We start from the raw sequence: 27,360 nt of genomic DNA on the forward strand, positions 1-27,360 counted from the left end.
ACTATTTGTAAAGAGATAAATTAGGAAATCGAACATATCATTATATGAGAGGGTATTTCCAATGGCTTCATCAAAAATCAATTTTTGTCTATTTCTATAAATCTATCATATGGATGACTAGCTCGACCATTCGCTGGGTTAATATAATTTTTTTTTTAAGTAGTTGTGGTTAATTTGATACTTAATAATTAGAACAGTTAGTAAGAACTGTAAAATTATATATTTTGTATTAATCGTAGGATTTTGAGATAAACCAATAAAATAAAGTAAACGTTATAGAGTAAAGAGAAAACCCACAACCCCGCTCGCCCTCAGGGTTTTGGCGTGGCAGAGGAGGCCGGGAGAGGAGCAAGGCGGGTTTACGGCGATGGCGAAAGCAAGTGCTCCCATGGAGATCGACGATGGCTCGCTACCCTCTTCGACGACCGACAAGGGGAAATCGCTTTTTGCCAGTGACCCCAAATCTGCGCCTTGGGTGGAGAAGTATAGACCCCAATCCCTCGCGGACGTTGCCGCCCACCGTGACATCATAGACACCAGTATTTTCTTTTCCCGATTTCCTGTTCTTCGCCATTTCTGGTTCTAAATGTTTCATTGCGGCTTCGCTTTCGTTTCTTTTGAGGGAAGTCGATCGCCTGACGAGCGAGAATAGGCTACCGCATCTTCTCCTTTACGGGCCTCCGGGGACTGGAAAAACGTCCACGATCCTGGCTGTTGCCCGGAAGCTCTATGGAGCGCAGTATAAAAATATGATTTTGGAGCTCAACGCGTCCGATGATAGGGGCATTGATGTTGTTCGCCAGCAGATTCAGAATTTTGCCAGTGCAAGAAGTCTTTCCTTCGGGTAGTTTAAAAATCGAACTCGGTTTCTTTAATTTCGCTCACTAACAGCACTAGGGTTTCTTAGTTGTTCTTTGTTGGCCTATTTAAGTTATACTTCCCCTGTTTCTTCTCTCTCTCTCTCTCTCTCTCTCTGGGTGCGAATTCGGTTTTCGTCTCCGGGTTTAGGTGCCTGAATTATATTGGCAATTGTTCTTTCTTTGCTGCAAATTTAGTTTTCGTCTGGTTCGAGGTGCGACTATGTTCTCTATTGGTCCTATTGCGCTTAATATAATTTTTTTCTTGCTTTCTCCCTTTAATCATGCAATGGCCAATCCACATCTTTTGTTGTTTTCCTTCATGCAAGACAAAGATATTTTGCACACGAGTAGTCTTTTCAAACATGTAAAAGCTCTGCTGGTCGTAGAAATGACCCACCCATCCCCTCTAATTGTACCTGGTTAATCTGAGATTTCTCTGTCGCCTACTCTTTGTTATAGCTTCCATTTTGAGAAGGGATGAGAATTTACCTTTTTGTTAAGGAAGCTATGGTTTCAACGTGAAGGTGTTTCCCCCTCAGAATATCACTTGAGATTAAAATTGTATGGATTCTGAAAAATGATTTTCTTAGTAAATGTTGCACTGAATTGCTAAGACTGTGTGGCTTGAATTTCTAAATCAATGAAGGCAATATATATTTGCATATATTAAATGGTTAACAAAAAGCAAAGATATGGTCATTTAAAAATAAAAAAATATTACATTTATCTGAGAATAGTATAACTATTTATTAAAAAGTCATTCAACACTTTTCATGAGGAAGGTGTTGTCATTTGGTGATTAGATTGTCACACCCCAAGTGAGCTTCTTCCCATGGCAAGGAAGACACTAGTGTGACAATTATCTCATGCCAATCATAGTATTTGTCGTTAAGATACTAGACAATGCTCAATAAGTGATAATGCAAACACTACTTAAATATGCATGAGATTTGAAAGCAATAAATAAATAAAATATAACAAGTTTCATAATCGTGAAAGAGAAAATGTAGAAAATAAATAATATAAAGATGGGAAAACTACTCAAGTCAAGAGAAAGCTACAACTCCAAGAGAAAGGATGTCTAATAGAAGCTACCTTGACACCCCACCTTAGGTCAACCTGTAGAATGGTAAATGCACCACAATAGCACAAGTCTATCTCTCACTGTAAGCATGCAAAATGTACAAGTATCATATGTATACCTCCATGCTTGTGCACACAACTTATGCACACCACAACAAAATGGGCACTGACTCAAAGGTAGGCCTCTCAAGCATCGAGTTATCAATAGGCCATGTGATCCCTTAGTTAGGCATTAGCAACCCTAATTGTCATATGCCCTCTAAATCACTGAAGTTGCCTGATATCCTACTAAGATTGAGTATAAGATGCATGAATCCACTCTCATCGTAAATTTTTGTCTCATATATTATGCATAGAAGATGAGAGGTGCCATCGTTGACAAGTCCTGTTCTTCAGGTGAGATCCTTACCACCTTGGTTGTTATGAGAGGTGTTTCCTAGAGAAATCAATAAAGATTTTCAAATATCTTATGTGATTGTATGCATGGTAGGAAAAATAAAAATAAAGAGGAGTTTTGCAAGGAAAATCTAAAGAGAAATGATGTGGGAAAGATGTTTGCATTGTGATTAATTCCTTTAGGTCAAAACCCTTAGTGTGAGGACTTTACCATGGGATTAATGGCTTGTAGAGGCTCCATTTGAAATTATAACCCTATGGAGGCTCTTTACCTTATTGGTGCATTACTTGCGTTGCTTCCCATATACACATCTTGGATTATATGCTCATAGCATGTAGCCTACTTTATCCTATTTATTGTTTATGTTGATAATTTTTAGATCATCTTCCATGATGATGCAGGTTTAGGGATTACTACTAGCTAAGTGTTGCTATATTTATGTTGAGGCTGATGCATGTTTAGAGATATGGGAGAACATTACTGTAACATGGTTAGTGTTACATGATTGTAGACCAACATGGTATGTGTAGAACATTACCGTAGCATAGAGAATTTATGGTACAGTTAATTAATATCATCATAGATTTAAAAGCAATGAGGAGTATGGGAGAAGATTTCAAGTTTGACAAAGCTTCCAAATATAGGTGAGGGTGACATTTAGGGGTGTCAATTCGGGTGGGTTCGGGTCAGGTTGAAGCAAAGATTTTACAAAAAAAAAAAATCCCAACCCGAACCCTATCCGAATCCGAACACAATCCAAAAATCCAAAACCAGAACTTGAACCCGGATAATCCAACCAACCCAAATAAAAAAATATTTTTTTTTTTGCTATTTTATTTATAATTCTTCACTTTTATCTTAGTACTTCATCATTATTATACTAACTTTGATATTGATATACATAAAAACATTTTAATTTTTAAAATAAAATTTTATTTAATTTTCTAAAAAACTCACTGAAGGGGAGCCTTGGCACAACGGTAAAGTTGTTGTCTATGTGACCAAAAGGTCACGGGTTTGGGTTCGAATCATAGAAATAACCTCTTGCAAAAAAGCAGGGTAAGGCTGTGTACAATGGATTCTTCCCTGGGACCTCGTATGGCGGGAGCTTCGTACACCGGGCACTAAAAAAACTCACTAAATCCTAAATTCAGGTCAACTAGTGTCAATCCGAATATGATCTGATCCTAATACAATCCGAAAACCCTCCAACCCGACCCGAACACAAAACCCCCAACCTGAATCCAATATTTTTTGGGTCGACTCGGGTCGGGTTGGCAAGTTGGGTTCAATTTTGACACCCCTAGGTGGCAACAAGACTTTCCAATCGAGAGAGGGAGAGGAGGTTGACCACTTTTGGAATCTAGGAGGATGAAAATGAGATTTTCAATTTGAGGGAGATTACTCAATTTCTTTCTGGGGGCGGGGTGGGTGGGTGGGAGATATACATAGAAAGTATTTAAATGATATCTAGTTTTAGTAAAGTAAACTACCATGGTATGACAAGATGATTTATCATCTTGATGCATTTAATTGTGATTAGCACAATTTGAAGTGAAAAGATTAATCAATGAAGTGCAACAATGACTTTAAATTTATTTCAGGATGATTACCAGATTTTAAATACACTGCTTACCCAGAAAATTTAAAATTGATGTTTGCTAATCTCATATTCGGAGGAATTACTTAGTTTCAAAGCCATACTGGTCATATTACCAACACATGCAATATAAACTGTGTTTGAGGTCTCTGTGTATATGATAAGGGTGATTAAGTTTGAAGGTTATAAACAGGGAGTGTAATTAGGTGTAATTATTGAAGTAATATAGCAAAACCTTATTTTAACTCTGTGCTCATGGCTTTCTCTCCCTCCATGCCTCCACCAGAGTCATCCAACTTCAAAATACCATTAGAAGTGTATTGTTTGTCAGTGTAGTGTAGGGAGAAACTTTCATTAGACTCTATCTCCACTGATGACTTTGTTTGCAGATGCTCTGTTATTGATACATCCACCATCTGATGTATACTTTCTATTACTCTTTTAAAAGATAATCATATCTGCACTTCACATCTTATTGTTCATTTTGTTTCTTTATCAAATTTGAGCTCCTCTTTTCATGGGTTTGTTATGCTTTTGTCCTCTGATAGGCCACAAGATGTATTCAAGAACTCTAGGATGCACCTGTTAAAAGCAAGATGTGGATGAAGAGTTGTTTGATTTTATTTTCAAAGAACATATGATAATTTGTTTCTCCATCCTGTGATGATCTTGCTTATCATCCACTTCTAATTGGGCTGTTTATGATTATGCATTTGAGAAACTAACCATGTTGGTGCAGCAACATCAATAATTTGGCAGTCATAACAGCCCTAGGAGGAAGTTGGCAGTTAACTACACCTTGCCAAGAAAAACCCACATGCTTAAATTGTATTTCTAGGGAATACTTCAAGCTCTTGTCCAAGAGATTGTTGTTTATTTGGGTACACATGGAAATATCATGCTGCCTTACTCCTTGTAAAAATAGCACCTGCAACTATGGTTTTATGATGCATTTTTTTTATTTATTAATTTTCAAATTTATTTTGCAATGTGATAAGATTATTAATTGACTCAATTAGAGGGCTAGTGTTCTTTTCTGTTGTTGAAATTTATGTAGGTTTAACAGAAACAGACATAACAAAGAATAATGAATAAGCTTGCTACTGTTGTATTGGGAGTTTGAAAAATCATATGCAAGGCCTCACCCTGATTAGCTTGTGGTAGATATGTACTTCATTGAAAGTTTTTACTATCTTCAATTTTAGATCAAACTACAAAAGGATGCATACTTCACTTATGCTTAAAATCTGCTTATATCTCATTCTGAAAAGAATACATTAAATACATGGATAGATTTTATCATCTTCTAGTACTTTCTGTAAAACCAGCCTACCATTTTATTTTCTGATTTCCTTCAGAACAAAGTCTACTGTAAAGTTGGTCCTACTAGATGAAGCAGATGCCATGACCAAAGATGCTCAATTTGCATTGAGACGAGGTTTGTTTCTTGAATGCCCACTTTAGTTCTCAAGATTTTATCAGTAATTATATACTTGATATGAGTTTTTTTTTCCCTGTGAAGTGATTGAGAAACATACAAAGAGCACAAGGTTTGCTCTTATCTGTAATCATGTGAACAAGATCATTCCTGCTCTGCAGTCAAGATGCACTCGGTTTCGTTTTGCTCCACTTGATTCAAGCAACATTAGAGAACGCTTGGAACATGTGATAAAAGCTGAAGGGTTAGATTTATTCTAATTGGATTTACTGCAAAATTGAATGAACAAAACTGCCATTTTTTTACTGGTGTAACCTGTTATTGATTAAACATTTATTCCTGTTATTGATTAAACATTTATGAATGAACAAAATGCATTGGCTGAATCTGGCATGGAGGTGTTTTTTTTATTTCACTTTATGGTTGATATGATTTTTATATAATCAGGCTATTTTTTGTTGTTAAGGGTCTTTTTTTAGAAAAGAATGCATTCTATCTTTTTCCTGATGATTTCTATTTTACATTATTCTGTTAAGATTATTTAGCTTGTGAGAGTTTTTAGTAGTTATTAGCAAGTAAAACTAATTCATTATTATATGATACCTTTCTTCTTTATCTCAGTTGACAAAGGTGGCAACTTTGATACTTCCTACAATCCCAATTCAATGTGGTATTTGTTAGATTTATCTTACATTTCTTCTTGTGAGGTTTAAGAGGTCTATTCAAGGCTGATCCGATCCATCCTATATTGCTCGATAACTTGGATCAGGTTTACAATGTTTGGATATCTCTGTTTTCAAAATAGGTAGCAGAGAGTTACAATATTGTAGCATTCCTTATGGGTTAGGAACTGCCCAATGCTTGATGAATTGTGATGTGGTGTACACTTTGTTCTTGATTAACTTACTGGTTTGATTACATTGAAATTCTATTGTAGAGTGCTATGGTTGTGGAAACTGACCTGCTTCACTTTATATCTCTTCACAAACAGTTGTGTGCTTCTGCGGAATTTGATTGCTCTAAAGTTCTTATTTAAAGGAAAGTCTCTATAACCATTGCTTGCCTATTGACCTAGCGATTGCAAATGAAAACTGGAAGCTCTAAGCTACTTTGAAACTAGTAATAAATTGTACTTGACAAGAGGTTCTTTCTATGATTGTTAAGAGTCAGTATCAAACTATCTGAAAGACATCATAAAGGCTAAAGTTGAAAGATTTTGATGATTTGCAGAATGAGCAATTGTTTAATTTCATGGAGATGGGTATGATATCACATGTGGATAGTCTTTTGCACCAGAATGGGTGTATGGGAGGGCCACTGGGTTCACACATCTTTGTCGCATTCCATTTGAATTGGTTTGGTAACTAGAGCAAACCTGAAAGGGACGTGGAAAAGGTGAAAAAATATTATATTTTTTGCACACACAAACTAGAATGAAAATCACCATTCAAAGGGAGTCTGGGGGAAAACATTAAGATACATAAGAAAGAGGAATAAACAGTTTATTGATTATTTGATAACCATTGGAGGAGGAATGAATGCCCCCAATGACAGAAACAAGGCATTTGAAGGAGTAACCATTCAGTAATATAGGGACTATTTCTTTAGAAAAATCACGGATCCAACTCTAACTTTAGAAGATGGACAACACCTAACTTATCCCATACCTCGAGGAATGCATCATAGTCATATAAGCCTGGAAGTTATCCCAGGAAAAGACCCCTTCTAGAAGGTAGGATTGAGGCTAATGTCAGTGAATAAGTTTATATGGAACAGATTGAAAGATCATTAAATGAATACAAGAAAAAAGACTTGCCAACCATTTAAACTTTCAACTAGGGCTGTTGCTTACTCGTGCACACTATCCAGGCACTATCCTGAACAACTCCTATCTGATTCATGGGCCTGAGCTTGAAGCCTTCTTGATGTGCATTAATGTCAAACCTTAGACTTCCTAGCAACAAAAGATTCTCCCTTTGTGGTTTAGCTGTTCTCTTGATTAAAATTGCACCATAGTTTAGATCTTCCACATTCTAGTATTGGCGTGCTGGCATGAAACGATATACATGGCCTCTATCCTTCCAAGTAAATGGGCCATTAGCTTGGTTCTTGGGTTCTTCTGGAAGAACTTGATAGGGTGGAATTAGTTAAGTCTACTTATGCCGATCCAACAAAGGGAAAGGGAGTTAGACAGATAGGAATATGGTGCAAAAGATGCGAGCTTATACCATTATTTAAGGTGGTATGACTTGATTTCCTTTGAGTTGATTTACTAATTAGTCAATGTCTGATCTATTTTATTAATAGAAAGAATTGGTTTGAATTCTAATTGTAGGCTAGCTTTGACCAGTCAATGAAAAGAGCTGACTTAGCAAGGCCAAATACCATTGCATGGTGTCACTAAATAATCAATTTAGAGTTTGATCCTTGGTATGAAGACACAACAACCTAAGAGTGGGAACTAGAACCAAAAGCTTGATTGTGTAGTGAATCTTTTGTGCCATATGATCCATGTTGATCTTTATACACTCTTAGTAACTGCTCAAGCCAGGTGTATTCTATCCTTTCAGTGTGTGTGGGGGATTCAATGAATAAAAGTTGATCTTCTTGCTTCATGCTTATGCTTGTTGGGTTTTGTTTTTGTAGAATTTTGGCCACACCAAATGATACCTGAGTGACTCAATCCCACAGGAAGAGGGTCTTTCTGTTGAGGTACACTCATCGTTGTCTAAACCCAATTGGAAGGCATAATCAACGTGTTGGTACAAGGAGCACTCATCAATCAAACCTAGGGTTTTGATCTATGATAGAGTTTAAGTTAGACATTATATGATCTGATTTGTATGCCAACTTTGTAGGTGCGGGTAACTTAACAAAGGAAGCCTTAGTAGGTTAGGTGGACCACATACTAAGTAAGGAATACTTGGTAAGTAAGAGAGATCGAATATCAAGAAAGGAAGGCTTGGTAGGTCATGTGTACTTGAGATTAGACAATGAAGACCTGGTAGGGGAGACCTGATATTGGACATGTAAGAAGCCTTGATAGGTTAGATGACCAAATATCAGGTAGGTAAGAAGTGCTGGTAAGCACCGGGTAAAAGGTAAGTTCAAGAGAAGTCCTTTTAAAAAAGAACATTGTGAGGGAGCTTCTTATATCTGGAACATGGGTAGACCCTTCAGTTAGGTGCTGACTTAATCTAGAAACCAATATGTGTTTTGAAGTCAAAGTCAATTAGACAATTGATGAGTAGTTAGTTTCTCTACTGATATTTGTTATATGTTTTCAGACTAACTTTATGTTGTAGGAACACTTAAGTTTTCCATGCGACTAAACAAGGTTTCTGGCCAACTAGTGTTCAGACAATCGAAAAAGGAGGTTTGGGGCAATCAGATGAAGCGATGAGCATGACTTAGTCTAGATACTAATGTGATAAAGGATTATATTTTATTTGCTGATGTGGCAGCGATCTGGGAGATTGAATGATGATTATGCACTAGAAAAACAATGTATTTGGATGGAGATAAGCTAACATGGAGCATCTCCGATATCAAAAAAGAGGGTTTAAACAATTGGAAAAGGATTAGTCACAAAAACCTAGTGCAGATAAATTATTGTATGGGTGATTGAACAGGGAGGTTTAGTTGACGAAAAAAAGACTATAAAAGGGAGATAGGACACTAGAAATGTCAAAATCATTGAAAACCACATCGATTCTCTAGCTTCTTGTGCTCAAATTCTTTGTTCAAGCATTGCGAGGGCATTAGATAGCTTCGTATGGGTAATCCAAATATCAACTCTTTGAACCGACTAATCCTGGAGGTGACTAGCTCAATCTCACGGAAATTTTTTACCGGCCACCAGGGTAAATCGGGAAGCGTTCATAGAGGCCCATTCAGATGGTCAACATTCTTAGTCCCGCTTCTCATTGGAGAAAAAAAATCCTCTGCCACAGTTGAGATTCGATTCTTAGATCCCTTGGTTATCTATTGGAGGGCCTAACCATATTGCACCATTGCCCGGGGGTAAAATGTTGAACCAGGTAACACCGAATGTGGGGCGACCAGTCCGACCCCATAGAAGCTTCCCACTGACCGCTAGGGTAAATCGGGAAGCGCTATCGGTGGGCGGCCTAGAATCCCAGCATCTTGTGGTTGCATGGAGGAAAAAAACCCCTACAAATGCGCCGTAGCGGAGGATCGAACCGTGGGTACCTGGGTAACAACTTGTTTGTCGATTATTCTTTTGAGTTGTTATTTTAACATTTATCTATTTATTATTTTGTAAATTTGTAAGGTTTCTCCACTTCTAGAAAATTTCTAAAAAGGAGAAAAATAATGATATAGTCGGCGTGGGTGGGGGTGGGTGGCCGATTCACCTAAGGAATTGATAGGCCGTGGAATAGGAACCTAGGGGTTCCAAACCACGTTAAATTACTTGTGTCATTTTAATTATTTTTGCAGCATTTTAGCTATTGTGAACTTTTACTTGCTTCAGCTACATATTGCTTTGTTAATTATATTAATCTTTCATTGCATACTCTGTTCTATATAATCAAAGGACTTAACATATTTTTAAAATTCTTTAAGTGACTATTCACCCCCTCTAGCTAGATACATGATCCTACACAAAGTTACGTGGCAAGGTGGGAAACTTCATCATAAGAAGATGCACAAACTGTAATTATTGTGTATAACTCTGTATAGTTCTTTGGTTTCTCTAAATATGTCCTCATACTTTAGTACTAGCCTTAAACACTTGCTTTATCTACTTGCTATCTTTTCAAATGTCAAGATACTATTTATTTCTCGCATGCAGGTATGCTAAACTTTCACATAATTTACATTTAACTGGTATCCTTTTTAGGCTTGACGTAGATCAGGGCGGGTTGACATCATTGGTGAGGCTGAGCAATGGTGATATGAGAAAGGCTCTGAATATTTTGCAGGTTAGTTTAGGTTTATATATTTTTATTGGAATCAAAAGATGACTTGTTTTAGTTGGATAGCATATGTTATCTTGTATAAAACATTTCGTACTTATGGTTTATAATCACCTTCCTTTGGTCATCAGTTGTCTTCTTTGAAATTTTAGTACTTGTTAAAGCTCATCTGAAAGGCATATAACAAGGTTAAAAGTCCAACATTCATTTGGCCTTCATTTATAGTAACTGAGAAGTCACAATGACTGGGAATGATGTGTACTACTTGCTTGCCTTCTTTTTTTATTTCAACTTCCATACATCTTTGCCAAACTACATATCTCTTACATGCAAAAAAGTGGATTTAGTTGTTATAAAGAATTGTCTTTAGTATTGTTATATGTATGTGGATCAGCTAAATAAATCTTATTGATTTTTGAACTATTCTACCTTAAATCACTTCATTAAGGAATTAAATAATAAAGAATCAAAGCTAATGAACTGGTTTCATGCTTAGTAAACTTATCTTGAAACTTGTTAAAGGCATCTTGAAGCTTAAACTAACAACTATTAGGTTGTAAACACCTGAAAGGAAGCTTTCTAACTGTTTACATATTCTCTCCCTGCTAACCAAACTTGTATTTGAAATCCTTGAGAAATCTGAAATCTCTTTGGAGAAGAATGAGTTTACCGATAGAGAAATTTTTTTCTAATACCTCAATGTTAATTTATCTGTGCGAGCTGTGAGCCTAAGGTCTGATGCTGGATATTTTATTTTACATGCATAATTGCTTTTGTCTTTATTAGTTAGCTCTTCGTTTTGTACCTTGGGAAGCGACATATTAGACATGCTTGGGCAGTCACTCTGATATTGTTCAGTGATCAGTTCTTCGAGTGCTTATACATATGGACGTTTTTGTTTCACCAAGGTACAGTTTATACAAATCTAAAGACCTATATACTAAGAAATTGTTCTTTCTCGCTTCTTTGAGATTTAGTTTTTTGGAAGTTTCTGCTAGGTGCACAAAATCTTTTCTTGTTCTTATTACTAGAGGGAAAGCAAAGCTACATCAGGTACCAAAAAGTATATTGCAATCCCAAGGAAAGTCCAATCTATTTGAGAAGATTTTTATCGGACAGACAATCTTTAGAAGTTGGGAAACCGCTTATCATATCTTTATGTTTTTGGTTATATTTGTTGAGGCTTGTTGTGTGAATATGATTTCAAAAGTTGCATTCTCTTTTTCTTATAGGGTTCTTCCTGTTTCCCCTATTGACTTACACTGCAATTCCAAGTATAAGTTATCTCCTAGATCTCTAATTTTAAGGAAATGCCACCCTTGCCTTGGCCTATGTTTGCAATTATCTCCAAGCAAAATTTACATGTTCTGATTTTTAAATCAATCCTAGGATTGTAAGCATTCGTAGTTGTTCTGTTGAACTGGTTTTCAATTGTGTGTATGCATGATTTTTCTACTTTCTAAGTCACTGGTTTTAATTTGGTTTATTCTCTGAATCTCTGCTAATAGAAATTTTTTCCTTCTCTCCGAATTGTTGAGTAACCTTTGAGTTTCTTTGCTAATTTCTTTTGCAAACATGTCATTTTGTTTTGTGGTCCTGTCATACTGACAATCCTGCTGTTGTTTTTTTCCCCTATGTTTGCAGTCTACCCATATGTCATCCCAGCATATAAACGAAGAAGCTGTATATCTGTGCACTGGAAATCCAATGCCAAAAGACATTGAACAGATTGCTTATTGGTTATTGAATGAGTCCTTTAAATCTGCTTTTAATTGTATCCTTCCAGATTCACTTGAAATCTTTGCTTCCTATCTCATTTACAAGAGGGTGTCAAATATTGGGTTCCTTAATGCTTTGTTACTTGACTAGATATATCTGATGTCAAAATGAAGAAAGGACTGGCGTTGGTGGATATCGTGAGGGAGGTTACAATGTATGAAACCCAAGGAAATGTTTTTTATACTATGTTCATTTATTCTCATACTAATCCTGAGGTGTATTTTCAGGTTTGTTTTCAAAATCAAAATGCCACCTACTATCCGAGTCAAGCTAATCAATGATTTGGCAGATATAGAGTATGTACTTTTTTTTATGGTGCCTGATAAGACCTAGACTTGTTTATTTCCATGCTTCTTCTCACCATGCTTAATCATATAATCAAAGATTGAAACATCATGATGCTATTTATTTGGGAGGGCTAAGACTATAGATGTATTTAATTCTGGTATAATGGGTAATAGCCAAGGTGTAACTTTCTTGCTGTTTTATTTGGCAAGGACAAAACTTTTCATTCCATTGGTAGGCCCATCAAAACCTTTATTGTATTGACATGGGGTTCCAGTAGCTGTATTGCCCTAGCCGACACAGGACTATCAGTGCTGAGGTAGTATTGTGCAATATTTGCGTGACTCATTTGGTTTGTCTCAACTGACATGAGTCAAGTGCATAACAAATCTCGACCTTCTTCTATGAGGACACCAAGCAGACCCAAATGGCTATTACAAAAAGTGGTCCAGGAGGACCACCTAACTGACCAAAGAACTACTTGGGTGGTCTAGGCATGTTTACAAAAAAAAAATAGATTTATCTCTAGCACTTGGTCTACTGTAATAAAACAATAATGATTAGTTTCCTGACAAATCCAACGTATCCTCTCCCAACCCTATTGTTTGCTTGGGTCCTCTGTTGTTCAATGCTATTTCTTCCCCCTGCATCCGTTGGATGTTGACAGCTAGTGATGGGTTCTGACTATCTTTTGGCATCCTCTTTTCTAGCCATGCTTTCCATCTTTTCTTACATCCCTTAAGTCATGTGATTCTTTAGTGTTATAACTTATAACCACGCACACATCACAATATTCCCAAAGTCATGTGATCCTTGTTCGTCGACAGCTATAACTATCACGCATCTTGTAATATTTCCTAAGTCACATGAACTTGAGAATTTTAACTTGGTGATTATAGAGTTCCATGTGGGCATTGATGACAAATCATGTGACAATTACAATCACTAATGTATTGATTCTTCATATATGGATTGGATAGACGTTTCCTGTATGACATGTTAGATTGTATAACATGTGATAGAGAATAATCTCTAGACAAGCATATCATGGAATAAGGATGACAACTCTAAGCATGCATCATTAATACAACTGAATTAATCTACACATTTAGCAACAAAAACATGATAAAAAATATAAAATGCTATCAATGCATCCATTAAGCAACACAAACAAAGGAATTTAAAAGGTAAATAAGGCTCCTGTGGCTACGGTACAACGATAGAGGTGCTCCCCAAGCACCCATGGTTAAATTCCTAGTTACGGCATACAACAGGGTAAAAATCTAGGATGTTGGTTGCTGGGCAAGGAGCCGCTTGCACTTCCGGATTTACCCTGGTGACCTGTGGAAAATTTCCATGGGGTTGGCCGGTCACCAACAAGATTAGTTGGTTCGAAGAACTGGATACCTGGATTATTAGGGAAAAAAAAGTAAATAAGGCCTATCTCAAGTTAGGGTGTTAACTAGAGCTTTTACTAACCATTAACCCTAGGTTAAGTTCGAATATATGCTTTGTAGGGCTTTTGGCCAAACAAGGCTAACCATGTGGATCATAGTATGATCCATAACTATTCGCAACTTAAATTCTGATTTAAGTCTCCTGCTCTATAATGGATACAATCGCACATCATGTTACACCGTCCATAGAATGCCGGCAAAGCCCGAGGAATTATCCTCCCATGTGATAACTAACTTCGGTTTCCTGATTTACCCACTCCCAATGGTGTGGGGCAATCGTGAGGGGCCGTCAGGGTGACGGATTTTACCTTTTTTGCAGAATGCAGAATATATCACACCTTTCGAAACATGTACATGCACATCCTCAGAGGGCTTATGGCTTATGAAAACACCTCTCATGACAACCCTCTTTTTCAATACTCGTGCATTTCCTGATTGACCTCTAACACATGATCTTGCCCCTATCAAAAGAGGTGTGCTCACACCTCAAAAAGGAGAATGAAATATGATCCAAAGTTGATGCAGACAGACAATACCCTTAGTATTGCTTCTTTAAACAACGGATTAGAATTTTGGGGAAACTTTGATTTGGAAGGAGAGTGGCATTGCTTCTACATTGTAGATGAGAAAGGTTTTGGTTATTATTTTATTATAAAATTGTGTTATCATTCACATATATTTGGTAAAAGAACAATCTTCTCTGTCAAGTCACTACAATCACCACCTTTTATTGCTGAACCTATTCAAAATGTAAGTTGATGTTAACATTCAAAGCCAGTGCTAGTATGAGTAGCAAGGTAGGGCAGGCCCATTGTTCATGAGTGGGAAGAGCAAAGGATTCTTTGCACACACAACATGAAGAGGACAGAACTGCTCACGGCTACTGCTAAAAGAGAAAATATGACTCTTGCATGAAAGGGAAAATGGTCACTGTCTAAGAGATCAACATGGATAATATCAAATGAGGGAGGCTAAGGAGAAGGGTTGGCTCGAGGTTTTGGCTTGAAGAAAAATACCTAACTCTATTTCTCTTGAACTGATCAATCCACTTAAAATTCAATTTGATTTGGCAAGAAACCAAACCCATTCAAACTTAAATTACACTAAAAAAAATCAGTTCACCACACTATAAACCCAATTTTTTAAAATAAAGTTGAATTAAACCTCAAACCACAAAGATTAAGTTTATACCTAGTTTAAAGTTTATATAGAACTATACTATTAACATACAAAAAGTTCAAATTATGGTCTTAAAAAGTCATTGTTTGAGACATAGTGGCCACTTATATGAACTTTGACATAGTGGCCGCTTATGACCCTATATTGCTTGTGGTTCTCTTATTCAGTTAAAAAAAAATCTTATTTGATTCATTTGAACCAAAATGATCAAAACTTGTTAGTTTTATAGACACTTGCTTTATGAGTTATGAATGGTCGAATATTAATTATATGCATACTATTTAATCAACATTACAATGTTCATTATATTGAACATATTTCATGTATTTGCATTATATAATTGCCATATATTATTTTCAATGTGGAGTTATAATTGCATTTGGAAGAGGAATGATGTGGTGCAAGATTTCTTTTTGGCACGTTGGGATCATCCCAAGGCCAAATAAGGTGAAAATGCCTAAATTGGTGGATTTTCAAGTAAATTTCTACCATCATACTGTAAATTTGTTATTTTACATTTTTAGTAGAATTTTATTTTTGCAATAAATCATCTTAGGAAAATCAAAATTTGATTACGATTCCATTTCCTTATTATTCATTAGACATGATATTATATTTTTCCTTAATTGTGCACTTTTCATTTTGAAAATATTTTCCATATTTGATTATTGTAGCTTGTTTTATAAATATAGGCATAGTTTTTGATTGAGGATAGTTGAAGATTAATAAAAATTATTCTGAGTATTTTATTTTCAATATATTTTTTAATTATTTTGTGTGAATCAACAGGTTAACCCTATTTTTTTCTTTTTTTCTTGATATTTTCTTAGCTATTCAGGTTAACTTTTATTAGCGAGAAGTCAAGTTAGACAATTTTAAATTATATTTTGAACAAGGAACAACTAGTGTTCTATATAATGCTTTGATTAAATAAAAATTAATTTGTTTAAGTAAGCTAATTAGTTTATTTATTTTTTTATTATTTTAAATGATTGCAATAAGTGTGCACTGATTATATTAGATTAATTCTTAAAAATATTATCAAGTTCAATTTGAAGTTATAAAAATTTTAAAATTTGTATTTATCAAACAAAAACTATATATATATATATATATATATATATTTTTTTTTAAAATCTTATACTGAAACCATGGTGGCATTTTGCAAACATGGGGAAACTTTATGTTAAATTCAGAGAAATTAATTTTTGAGTTTCGACCACTTTGTTGCACTTGCACCACTTTGTATTGTTTGCCAAACTGAAAGCAGGTAGCTCTTCCTTCCTACTAGTTTCTTATTGGATCTGCAATAGTAGATTTGCATTTGAATTAGAAAGGCTATTTGATCTTATTCTTTTCCAACAAAATCATTTTTCTTGCTTTGAACTGCAGATATCGATTGAGCTTTGCCTGCAATGACAAGTTGCAGCTTGGTTCGCTCATCTCCACTTTCACAAATGCTCGGTGTGCCTTGGTTGCTGCTGTTTAGTGATTTTATTTTTCACTCCTACTTTTTTTTTTTGTTTCTCTCGAATCCATATTTACATTTGTTCCAGGAAAATATTACTGAAACAGTGTGGTCTGTTCATGTTGCTGATGAAACTTGTGCAAAATTACATGATTTAGAAATGCTTTGTCAAGCTTCTATCTCTTAAGGTGCATATCTCGGTTAATCCTTGATCTTTTCTTTTTTTCCTTTTTGAAATAGTTGTTTAATGTCCGATGAGATGTTCCTCTTGCTCACTGTCCATGATCTTCTTTGTTATGCAAAGAAGATGCATATTTGAATTTCAATGTAATTGAATTTTTGGATATTTTTCTGTTTTTTTTTTTCAAAATTTAGTGTCTTTCAATTTGATAGTAATTTAAAAGATAAATGTTTTTTTTATTTGTAATATTTGTTTTCTAATTTAAATAGAGTGAAGTTTATACTAGTTATCAGTTGCAAGTATTGAGCATTTTTTTTACTAATAAAAAACTTATTTACTTTTCTTTATGATTTTCTTCTATGTAATGTTTTGTGTTTGTCATTTGGCACAAACCTGCGATTTGCCTTCCAGTGCCCATCGATCGCTATAGACCCCACACTCAGTGTTGAGTCTATGGATATGGAACTAGCCACCCTGTAATTGTTGTATTCCTACCGGGTGCAAGGGCATCACTTCAGCATCTGCTTTGCGTCTTCGAGTCCTTATCTTCCTTGTCAAAGATGTTCATCGCCTATTGAGTAACCCATTGCCTTGCGGAAGATTGCTTGACCCACCTTCAGCATTGCTATTGCTTGTCCATAGTCTACTTAAATGATGCTAACATTTCCACCCTCTTTGGCATTGCGATTAATTCTGCTAGCTTCAGTTTGATTCAAATTAGAGTGGATGATCTAAAACAATTTAAGGATGAGAAAGTGTTCAAGATCACTATGTTACCATCATCCATTTGTCAATAGCAAAAGGTGAAATCGTCACCTTGACGGCTCCTCTAGGGTGACCCCTCCCACTCTTTGGAAGGGAGGTAAATCATGAGGGACTTCATCCGACAACATCAGTGCTTGCTAAGAAGGGTTGAGGCAACAAGCGGGATATTCTATACCGGTTAGGAATCGACCTCAGGCTTATGGATAGTAATATCCTTGTATTAACCAACTATGCTAGCCCGTGGAGGCTACCATCATCCATTTGTGATTTGATATGTGTAGGATTTGATATAACACAGAGTTTGGAGAGCTCAAAATTTGACGAGGATGAGTTGTATGACAATTTAGGGATGGTAAGATAAGAAATATTGAGGTGGTATTGGAGTGGTTCGTGGAGCACGACTTGGGGTAGGTAAATTACCAGCTTGATAGCTTGAGGTTTGTCAGGACAGAGAAGGATGATATAGGACATGTGAGATGTCGTAGGGCGAGGAGCAGGTGCAACATTGACGATAGACAAAAGAGACACTTTATAGATGAAGCATGAATGATGACACGTGGAATAAGTTGGAGACTAGATGCATACAAGGGACGAGCAATTTGATGGGAGACGATTGTGATAGCAAATTGTAAAGTAAGATACAATTGTAAGCTATGAAAGTTGAGATTTGGTAAACATTATATGCTGACTTTAGGCGTCCCACACAACCGATCTTATAGTCATAGAGAGGTAAATTAAAAAATTGAGTAGGCCACTACATGAGAAGGTATTTCTCCTGACTTCACTGGGAATTGACCTTTATTTGATTTGATAATTCTACCATATGATGACCAATTTAGCCAAGTCCTGAGATAAGTTGCGAGAGTTGAGAGAATGTACCCTTAGCTTGAAGGATGATATATTTCAACTTAGGCAAAACTTGATTATTTGGATAATTGTAGTTGGGTTCTCATCAACTAGACTTGATTGGAACTAAGTCCAATCAACTCAATTTGATTAGCCAACAAGTAAAATGCTTTTGTTAAAGGCTAAATCGATTAGGCAGTCGACTAAGCTAAGCTAGGATCAATTGATTAATGAAAAAAATCCCAAATAACTTATGCTACAACTAAGAAAGGCTAAAGGAACCATTGATATAACAAAGTTGCATTGCATTAGTTGGATGATATAAGGGCTAAATAGCCTAATTGATTGATGGCGGACTCTAATCAATTGAAATCTACCATCAATCGATTGATCCACTATAGCCCAAGGGCATCTAACCATTGTAATGTCCTTTGACTTCTGTTATCTCATTAGTTCAAATAAACTCAATCATTTAAATGCCCCAATTGACTAGTGTTCTAATATAAATATTATGTTCATGAGCCACCAAGCTTGAGTCACTTCTTAGTTGGCCCAACTCATTAGTTGACTGAATTTTGCTATCATTCAATCAATCGGATGATTGTTTGACTAGGCTATGACAGAAACATTCTATCCATGAGCCAGCAAGCCTGAGTCGACTCCTTAGTGACTTAGCTCGAATTGATTGGAACCACCCTAGTCAACTAGAAGAACTTTGACTACGATTATCCTAATGATTGAATCTTCGCTTTAGTTGAAATCTATAATCTCTCAAGGATATAGTTGTAAATATTCTGGGTTAGTTTTGATGTAGTTAACTGGGTTAAGTTAGGTCATGCGGTTTTGATGTCTTGTATCTGAGTGTGTAGGAACTTACGAATACAGAAAGTTGAGCGGAAGACATATCTAGCGAGAAGGATGACACGGGAGAGTGGGGCTACTTCAGAGGAAATTAGCAATGATGGGGGAGAGTCAAACTTCAAGACCGACATGGTAAGTGAGGTATGTCTTCTTCCTCCTAACCAACTTTGCGAAGGTATAAAATTAATGTCTAAATCTCTATATAAACTTAAAACTAAGAATATCAAATTGAGAAAGAAAAATGTAAATTTGAAACCTATCTTAGTTAAAGCATGCCCACTAGAAGAATTTGATAAAGATGATGTTTGGCTAAACTTATTAAAAAAAGCTTATATAGGAAATAGAGGTAAGGACCAGGTGCCTTTACTTAGCCCCATCGCATCCTTATCTCTTTCCTTTACAGCTACCCCTGACTACCTTTGGATGACTCCCCGAGGCTTAATCCAAAAAGATAGTGCTTAACAGCTCAAAAGCTATAATAATTTACAAAAGCATATTCCGTTAGTACAATGATGCATAAAAAGTAGATGTATATTAGACAAGTAGTGTCAATTTATATCGGCTTTATTAAAGTTTTGGATTCTTTGGGTCCACGATGTCCACTCTAGATGCTAAAGGACGGAGTCCTCAGTGCTGTATCTTTGACGAGGCGTAGTGCTTGTTCCAGCTGATCGTCCTGTTGCTGAATAGCTGGTAACCATTCTCCATACCAATTTCTTTTTGTGCTTCGTCGTTTGTACTCTTGGAGCTTGATGGCATGTATGCCCTTGTATTGTTGTAACACATTAATTGCTTGTTGGGCTGCAATTTTTTTGGATTCGGCCCAGCTCTTCTTCTGTGTCATGGAGGTGGTCCAAATTGAGTCTTGTCTTTGTGGCTTTGTTGAGGGCGTCAATTGTTGACTGGTATAATAAGACGTAGCCTTCAGTATCATTTGGCCGAGGTAGGCTTCTATCTTTAGGTTGGGTTTGCTTTCCAACTCTTGGAGGGCTCCTGCTATCATTTGTAGTTGATCCTCCTGGTTTTCCTTCCATCTTGTCTAGATAATAATAGATATTAGTTTGGATAAAGAGTCGGCTAATTGATTGTTTCTTCCCTCAATATACTCGAAAGTCACATCCAGTCCGCTTCCAGTAATGTAATCCACAAAGGCTATCCATCGAACCTTGGAAGGTTTATTTTGGGTTGATTTATTGAAAAAGCTTATGATGGCTTGACAGTCGGTGTGAATTATCAGTTCCCTTAAGTAATAAATTTTTAAACCTTCCATTGTCTTCATGACAGCATGGATTTCTGCATCGATGGTTGACTTTATTGGATTAAACTGCTTACTAGCATAGACCCATATTTTTTTTTTGTGGATCTTGGGTCATTTCTTCGGATTTTCCATTTGTATATTCCATACCATCCACTCGTGCATCCGTCAACCTCTAATATAATAAAACAATTTTCAGGGGGTACCTCAAGGTCGGGAAGTTGTTGTACTTTATCTTTGATTAGTTTTACTAACTCCCAATCTTGCTGATTCATACGCTTTTCACCAGTGCTACTAGTTTTAGAGTATAAAGGGCTCAACAATTTTCCCAGATTTGGGATATAATTTCTGGCATAATTTAGAATTCTGAGCCATGATCTGAGACCTTTCTTGGTTGTTAGGTCTTCTTCATTAAACTAGATAATTTTCTTGATTATATGGGGTTATAATTTGATTTTTCTGTTGCCAAGGATTGCACCAAGAAATTCGATCTCCTTCACTGTAATTTTCATTTTTGAAGGGCTAAGAACCAGCCCATTCCTTTTGTAGATGTCAAGAATTACCCGAAGATGCTTCTCATGTTGTGTTTCTGTTTTTGAAAAGACCAAAATATCATCGTATATACTGCGATAAATTGTTCTGTACCTTTGAAACAGTTGTCCATTTTTCTTTGGAATACGATTGGAGCATTCTTTAAACCAAACGGCATAGCAAGCCATTCGTATAGGCCATCAGGAACTCAAAAAGTAGTCTATTCGATTGAGTCAGGGTGCATAGCCACTTGATGAAATCCTGACTTTAAATCAAATTTTGAATATATATATTACTGTTGTTTACCTTTTTTCAGGATAGTATTTATACCTGGTAAGCTGTACTGGTGTTTGTTTGTAATGTCATTGAGTCTCCGATAATTGAATACCAGCCGTTCTTTTCCCTTGATCTCCTGACCAGTTTTGGGGTCTATAGTGGTTCCAGAGTTTATAATTATTGCAGTTGTCCGGTGTTTTCTTTTACTTGGTCTAATGACACCGATATCAAGCAATGATCTCACATGTTTTGAAAATGATTCTTTGTTCTGAGGAGTAAGATGCTTCAGTGGTCTGTCTTCAATAGTGAAGTCCGAGTTTTTGATGTCTAGATGACATACCACCTAGTTCTAGCTCCAGTGCTTTAAAGGATCTTCACTAATATAACCTTGAGCTTTTAATTCTGTCAGGATACCATTGAATTTTTCTTGAAAAAGTTGCTGCGCGTATTCCCAATAGAATAATATATTAGTTCCTGGATTTGAATGTAGTCGTCTTCCTCTAGGTCTAGTTCTTCTATTGCGGTTGCTGTAGATACAAAGGGAAGAGTGTTTATCATGGTTAAATTTTTGTAAAAAGTTACCATGTTACCTTCAATTTTGACTCCTCCTTGCATTGCTCGTATAAAGTTGCAACCAATAATCATTTGAATGTTTTTCCCCAGTTTCATTGGGAATGAATATGTGTAGGGAATTCTGAAAGTATTTTCTCCAATTATCATTCTACCTTTCCTTAATTTCTTCTTTGTTGTGGTTTTTGAAGTAATGTCATTGAAATGAACCAGGAAGGGATTCTCTTCTAAGGCTGCCTCCGGTACTGTACTTTGATCTATACAACAAGTGGTGGCACCTATGTCTAGGATAGCATTTACGTGAAATAAAGGGATACCAGGGACTTCAATTCCTACTTTTAAATTAAAAAGCATATTTTTAGCTCTTCAAAGGGGGGATTGTGTTACCTCCCGGGTTTCTAGTGATAGGATTTTCTGAGTTTCTTCTACCAGTAGTACGTTTAGGTCTTCTTTGTCAAATTCTTCCCTTATCAGATCTTCTTTTTCAAATTCAAGCGGTCATGCTCTAGGGCTTCTTCTTCCAACTTCTTATATTTAGCTTCCCATTCCTTGACTTCTTGCTTGAGCTTCATATTTTCTTCAACCAATTCAACCGCTTGCTTTAGGATTTGATTTTCTTCTTCTTGTTTGACTTGCTGGGCTTCAACTTCTGCCTTTAGCCTTCTAATTTCTGCTTCACAAAAGGAGATATAATTTTGTTGTTCTTTTAGCAAGTCTTTAGGGTTATACCTGATTGGTGTAGACTGTGCTACGGGGGTGCATTTATCAAAATAGTAGATGTTACACATTCCGCATACCGTAATTTTGCACATTGGGCAATGTCTTCTATGCCTTTTTTTGACTTTCTCTTTTACAACATTGGCAGTTGAGATGATCCCCATGGACTTCTTCATTAATTTCCCATAGGTGTTTGCATTCATACTGCTTTTGGGATACTTGTACTTGGGCCCGGTATCCTGAGCTTGACCCTATCCATCAAGACCTTCCTTCTTCACGGAGCATATAGATTCTTTCCATTGCTAGAGCATTTAATCCTCGCTGAAGATTTTCAGTATTATCTTCTCCTTCAGAAATGCTATAGATAGCATCGCTTTGATCTTCCCCTTCTTCGACAGATACTATCTCACATTCTTCCGGGAGATTAAGTTGCTTAAACATTGCAACTCTCTTAACGTTCGTTTTCTCATTGGGGCAATCCCTGGCAAAGTGCCCTTCTTCCTCGCAGAGAAAGCATTTGCACTTCTTATTTCTGATAAGTGCTTTTTCTTTTCTATTCTTGCATGTGATGAGTGAGGTTTCCCTTTATTAATTTTGGACCTCCTTATGCCATATTTCTTTTCTGGAGTTTTGTAATATCCGGGAATAGGGATATTGCTGCAGAATGATAAGTCCTTCAGTGCCTTTTGAATGCAGCGTCTTTGCACTCATTTTCTAAATACCGATAGGAGAATAAAATCCTTGGGATGACGCCAATAGTGTTTCCTTGATATTTCTCCTCAAAGGCTCTTTTAATTCGGGCTCCCAAGTCTCCTGACATTTTTGCCCATATTTTTCCTAATAATTCCGGGCTAGTAAATGATCTTCTTGTTTTGGAAGCCAATCTCCAGTAGTTATTTAGGAAGGAAATAATATCTTTTAGGTTATTGCAGGGGAAAAGACCCGATTTTGTCCTAAATGTTGTGCTTAATGCCCGGTTCAGTCCCAAACATTTTGAAGGGGCCAAATTAGTCCTAAACGTTACTATTTTTTGACCAAATCAGTTCTTCCGTCATTTTTGGGGTTAAATTAGACGAAAATGTGCACGTGACTTGCACAAGCCACAAGTCTCATCATCTAAAACCCAATTCCACGACTTAATCTCCATTTCTCCAGTTTCACTCGTGTAGCCCTAAATCTCATTTTCTTTTCCCCCAAAATCCAGTTGATGAACTCCAGCCTTCACGTGTTGGAAGGAAGTCCACAATGGTTTCGAACTACTGTGCCACCTTCATCTGACGAAGTGCATGCTCTATGTGGATGAACCTTGGTTCGAACAAGTAAAGGTAAATATTTTTAAAGATATAATAGTTTTTCTGTTATCTTTTCTAGACTAGTAATGGTTAGAAGAAATATATCTGATTTTATAACTATTTTAACATGGTTTAATTTAATAAGTTATTTTGTAAAGAAATTTGTTGCCGTTCCTTCTCCCGGAACCTTCTGGGAACTCCTACACTAGTTCCCCGATTTGATCAAGAAATCAATATAAAAAAAATAAAATCAAAATCATTGTGACCAGTAGCTGATGGCTTCTCTGTTTATCAAACTATACAGATATATATTTCAAAGCATCTTCACAAAGCTACAATTTAGGTAATGTTGATAAACTATAATTTATTACTTAATATTGTTCCAGCCAATATATATTCAACAAAGCTAGAAATATATAATATATAAACTCATAAAAATGCATCTAACTTCCCATAAAAGGGTGATGTAGAAATATCAAAAGGTTAATATTATTTTTCATGTTGATTGCCTTTCACGCAATAGAAAGTATATGGAGACTTCAAGTGAATATTAAATGAGTTTTTCTATTGTAAAAGACTAAAATTAGGAATAAAATTTTTTTATTGGGGTGTTTCGTTCGTGTTTAGAGAGGGAATAAAAAAAATTGTGTACGAGTATTTGAAGCATAATTTACTTCAAAATTTTGATTTGATTTTATTTGTTATCAGGGTTGGAAGCAATTGGCTATCTATCTATCTAATGGCTAGAAGAAGTAAATTCTCACTCGAATTCACTCCAAATTATGGTAACTTTTTTGTTTATTTTTTGCACTAACGCACACTTATATTTGATACTTATTATATCATATATTTTTTGTTGAATAATTTTTTTTCATAGGATTAATTGAAGAACCCGATTGTGTTACAATTAAATTGTATTACAATGGAAGTTTGAAATCAAGTGGTACACAGGATGAATAAATTGGTGGAAGTGTTGAATACTTTGACTTCGTTGATCTTGATAAGTTTGGAATGATTGAGTTGTGGGGATTTGCATAGGATCTTGGGCTTAAAGACAAAGATTCTATTAAGTTTTGGCACAAAGTTGGAGGAAGATTTATAAATGGGAGATGTTTGGAAAGCGATTTAGATGTGTTGAATATTAAAAGTAATATTCCGAGAAACTACGAGGTTGAAATTTATATAGTACACTTGGATGCTTCGAGAAGCGACCTTGGAGGCATCACAAACGTTAGCCATTGTCAGATAGATGGAACAAATGATGAAGATGACAATGTATTTTACGATAGTGAATATGATTTTTCAGAAGATGATAGGATGTTTGATAAGTTTGTGGACCATGACGTACAATCTCATAAAGGGAAACATGTTTTTGATGAGAGGGAAATTTTAGATAACTTGTCACATAGTTTGCAGGAAGATGACATTTGTGCAGATAGTGAGGGTTTGGAGAGTCATAATGATTCTGATGAGGAGGATGAAGTTAAAAATTATCCCCAATTTGATTCGAAGAAGGAATCTGAAGACCCAAAATTAAGCCTTGGTTTGATTTTCAGCTCAAAAAAAGAAGCTAAATTTGCGATCCAAACTTATAATATCAAAAAGGGAAAGGCAATCAAGTTCACAAAGAATGATAATATTCGACTGTGGGCTAATTGCAAATAAGATGATTGCCCATGGATGATTCACGTTGCCAAGATGAGTAACGATAGTTGTTGGCAAGAGAGAACTTTATCTGGGACGCACAATAATTGCTTTTGGGATTATACCAACAAGTCCATAAACTCAACTTGGTTAGCGAAGCAGTTTGTGAAAAGATTTGCCACAAATCCTAAATTGGGAACCAAGGAGTTTAGAAAGGAGGTTTGTACGATGCTGAAGGCCAACATTTCGAGGAAAGTGGCTTACTTAGCCAAGAGGAAGGCACTACAGTTGGTTCAAGGGACTGCCGAGGAGCAATTTAGTAGAATAAGGAATTATTGTGCTGAGTTGAAAAGATTCGATGAAGGGGCCACAGTCGTTTTGAAGTTGATAGAGAATGACCAAGGTCCAAGGTTCCAAAGATTGTATGTTTGTTTTTCAGCGTGTAAGCAAGGATTTAAGGATGCTTGTCGGCCTATCATTGGTATTGACGGATGCTTCTTAAAAGAAAAACATGGTGGGCAGTTGTTATCGGCTGTAGGGATAGACCCAAACAACAACATATTTCCGATATGCTATGCATTGGTTGAGCGTGAGACGAAGGATAGTTGGACATGGTTTTTACGGCTCTTAGATTCTGACATTGGTTTTGTTAATCAACATGCATGGACTTTTATGTCAGATAAGCAAAAGGGGTTGATCTCTGCAATTGAATTTTTGTTTCCTGATGCAGAACATAGATTGTGTGCTAGACACTTACATAGCAACATGAAACATGATGGATTTAAGAGTCTAGCAGTTAAGATTGCTTTATGGGCTGCGGCAAAGGCAACTAGGATTGAAGATTTTCGACAGCGAATGGAGGAGCTCAAGAATATTGACCACAATGCATATGAATGGCTGGCAAAGAAGCCTGAAGATCAGTGGTCAAAGTCACATTTCAGCACCATTCCAAAATCTGACATCTTGTTGAATAATATGTGTGAAAGCTTCAATAGTTGTATACTAGATGCTAGGGATAAGCCTATCATTGAGATGTTTGAGTCAATACGAAATCTTTTGATGAATAGATTTTTGTTGAATCGAGAGAAGGCTGAGAAATGGAAGAGCCAAATTTGTCCCAAGATTAGAGATCTGTTGGCGAAGATAAGTATGGATGCTGCTGCTTATTCCCCCATGAAATCAGATGAGATGCACTACCAGATAACGAGGTCAGATGATCATCTTGATCAACATTCAGTTGACTTATCGACTAGGACTTGCAGTTGTAGAAAATGGGATTTGACAGGAATTCCTTACAAGCACGCTGTATGCGCAATTTGGTGCAAAAAAGATAATCCAGAGGCATATGTCCATCACTGTTACTTGACCGACACATATCGAAGGTGTTATGCATTGCCAATAATGCCTGTCAATGGACCAAATTTGTGGCCTGCTTGTGACTTGCCCCCACCTTTACCTCCCTTTTACAAAGAAAAAATTGGAAGGCCGACGAAACTATGAAGAAGGGAACCAGATGAACCTCCTACATCTTCTCAAAAAAATGCAACTTCTCAAAAAAATACAACAGCTCAAAATAATAAATTGAAAGGTACAAAAAGATGCAACAAATGCAAGATCTGTGGTGGATCAGGACATAATCAAAGGACTTGCAAGGGAAATAATGATGTCCACCAATGGGGAGCAATGCCGCAAGAAGACAACTCACAACAAAGCAATGCTTTACCAGACGAAGCTCCAACGGATCTCAGAGACAATACATTGGCACCCAGCAAAAAGGAAAAAATACAGGTAATCTCAAATCAAAGCAAATCTATTACTTTTTTTTTATGCTTTCTTATATTTATTTGTATATATTCTTCTGTAATTACATAGGTGAGAAGACCACGTCAAGTTGGGGTGTGTATTCAAGGGAGCTCATACTCAATATCCTCTATAA

The 27,360-nt window shown here is 36.3% G+C and overlaps 2 protein-coding genes across 2 annotated transcripts; both read left to right on the forward strand.

The window, feature by feature from the left end:
* The first annotated feature begins 272 nt into the window (after nt 1-272).
* Nucleotides 273-16,673, forward strand: LOC122047445 (replication factor C subunit 3-like). The gene is made up of 9 exons (XM_042608755.1): nt 273-539; nt 628-844; nt 5,299-5,378; nt 5,463-5,622; nt 10,243-10,324; nt 11,963-12,092; nt 12,188-12,251; nt 12,325-12,393; nt 16,411-16,673. The coding sequence occupies exons 1-9, from the start codon at nt 368-370 to the stop codon at nt 16,505-16,507; spliced, it is 1,071 nt and encodes a 356-aa protein (XP_042464689.1). The 5' UTR covers nt 273-367; the 3' UTR covers nt 16,508-16,673.
* An 8,805-nt stretch (nt 16,674-25,478) lies between these two features.
* Nucleotides 25,479-26,924, forward strand: LOC122048776. Its single transcript, XM_042610299.1, has one exon. The coding sequence runs from the start codon at nt 25,479-25,481 to the stop codon at nt 26,922-26,924; it is 1,446 nt and encodes a 481-aa protein (XP_042466233.1).
* Nucleotides 26,925-27,360: the final 436 nt, after the last annotated feature.

This window comes from Zingiber officinale, chromosome 2B (genome assembly GCF_018446385.1).
Source record: "Zingiber officinale cultivar Zhangliang chromosome 2B, Zo_v1.1, whole genome shotgun sequence".
Classification (NCBI taxonomy): domain Eukaryota; kingdom Viridiplantae; phylum Streptophyta; class Magnoliopsida; order Zingiberales; family Zingiberaceae; genus Zingiber; species Zingiber officinale.

Excerpts from the sequence above, each read along its gene's own strand:
- LOC122048776 (XM_042610299.1), top strand. The coding sequence starts at position 25,479 with ATGAGTAACGATAGTTGTTGGCAAGAGAGAACTTTATCTGGGACGCAC.
- LOC122047445 (XM_042608755.1), top strand. The coding sequence starts at position 368 with ATGGCGAAAGCAAGTGCTCCCATGGAGATCGACGATGGCTCGCTACCC. Across the intron at positions 10,325-11,962 it reads AGGCTCTGAATATTTTGCAG|TCTACCCATATGTCATCCCA; the intron begins GTTAGTTTAGGT and ends CTATGTTTGCAG. Across the intron at positions 12,394-16,410 it reads AATGATTTGGCAGATATAGA|ATATCGATTGAGCTTTGCCT; the intron begins GTATGTACTTTT and ends TTTGAACTGCAG.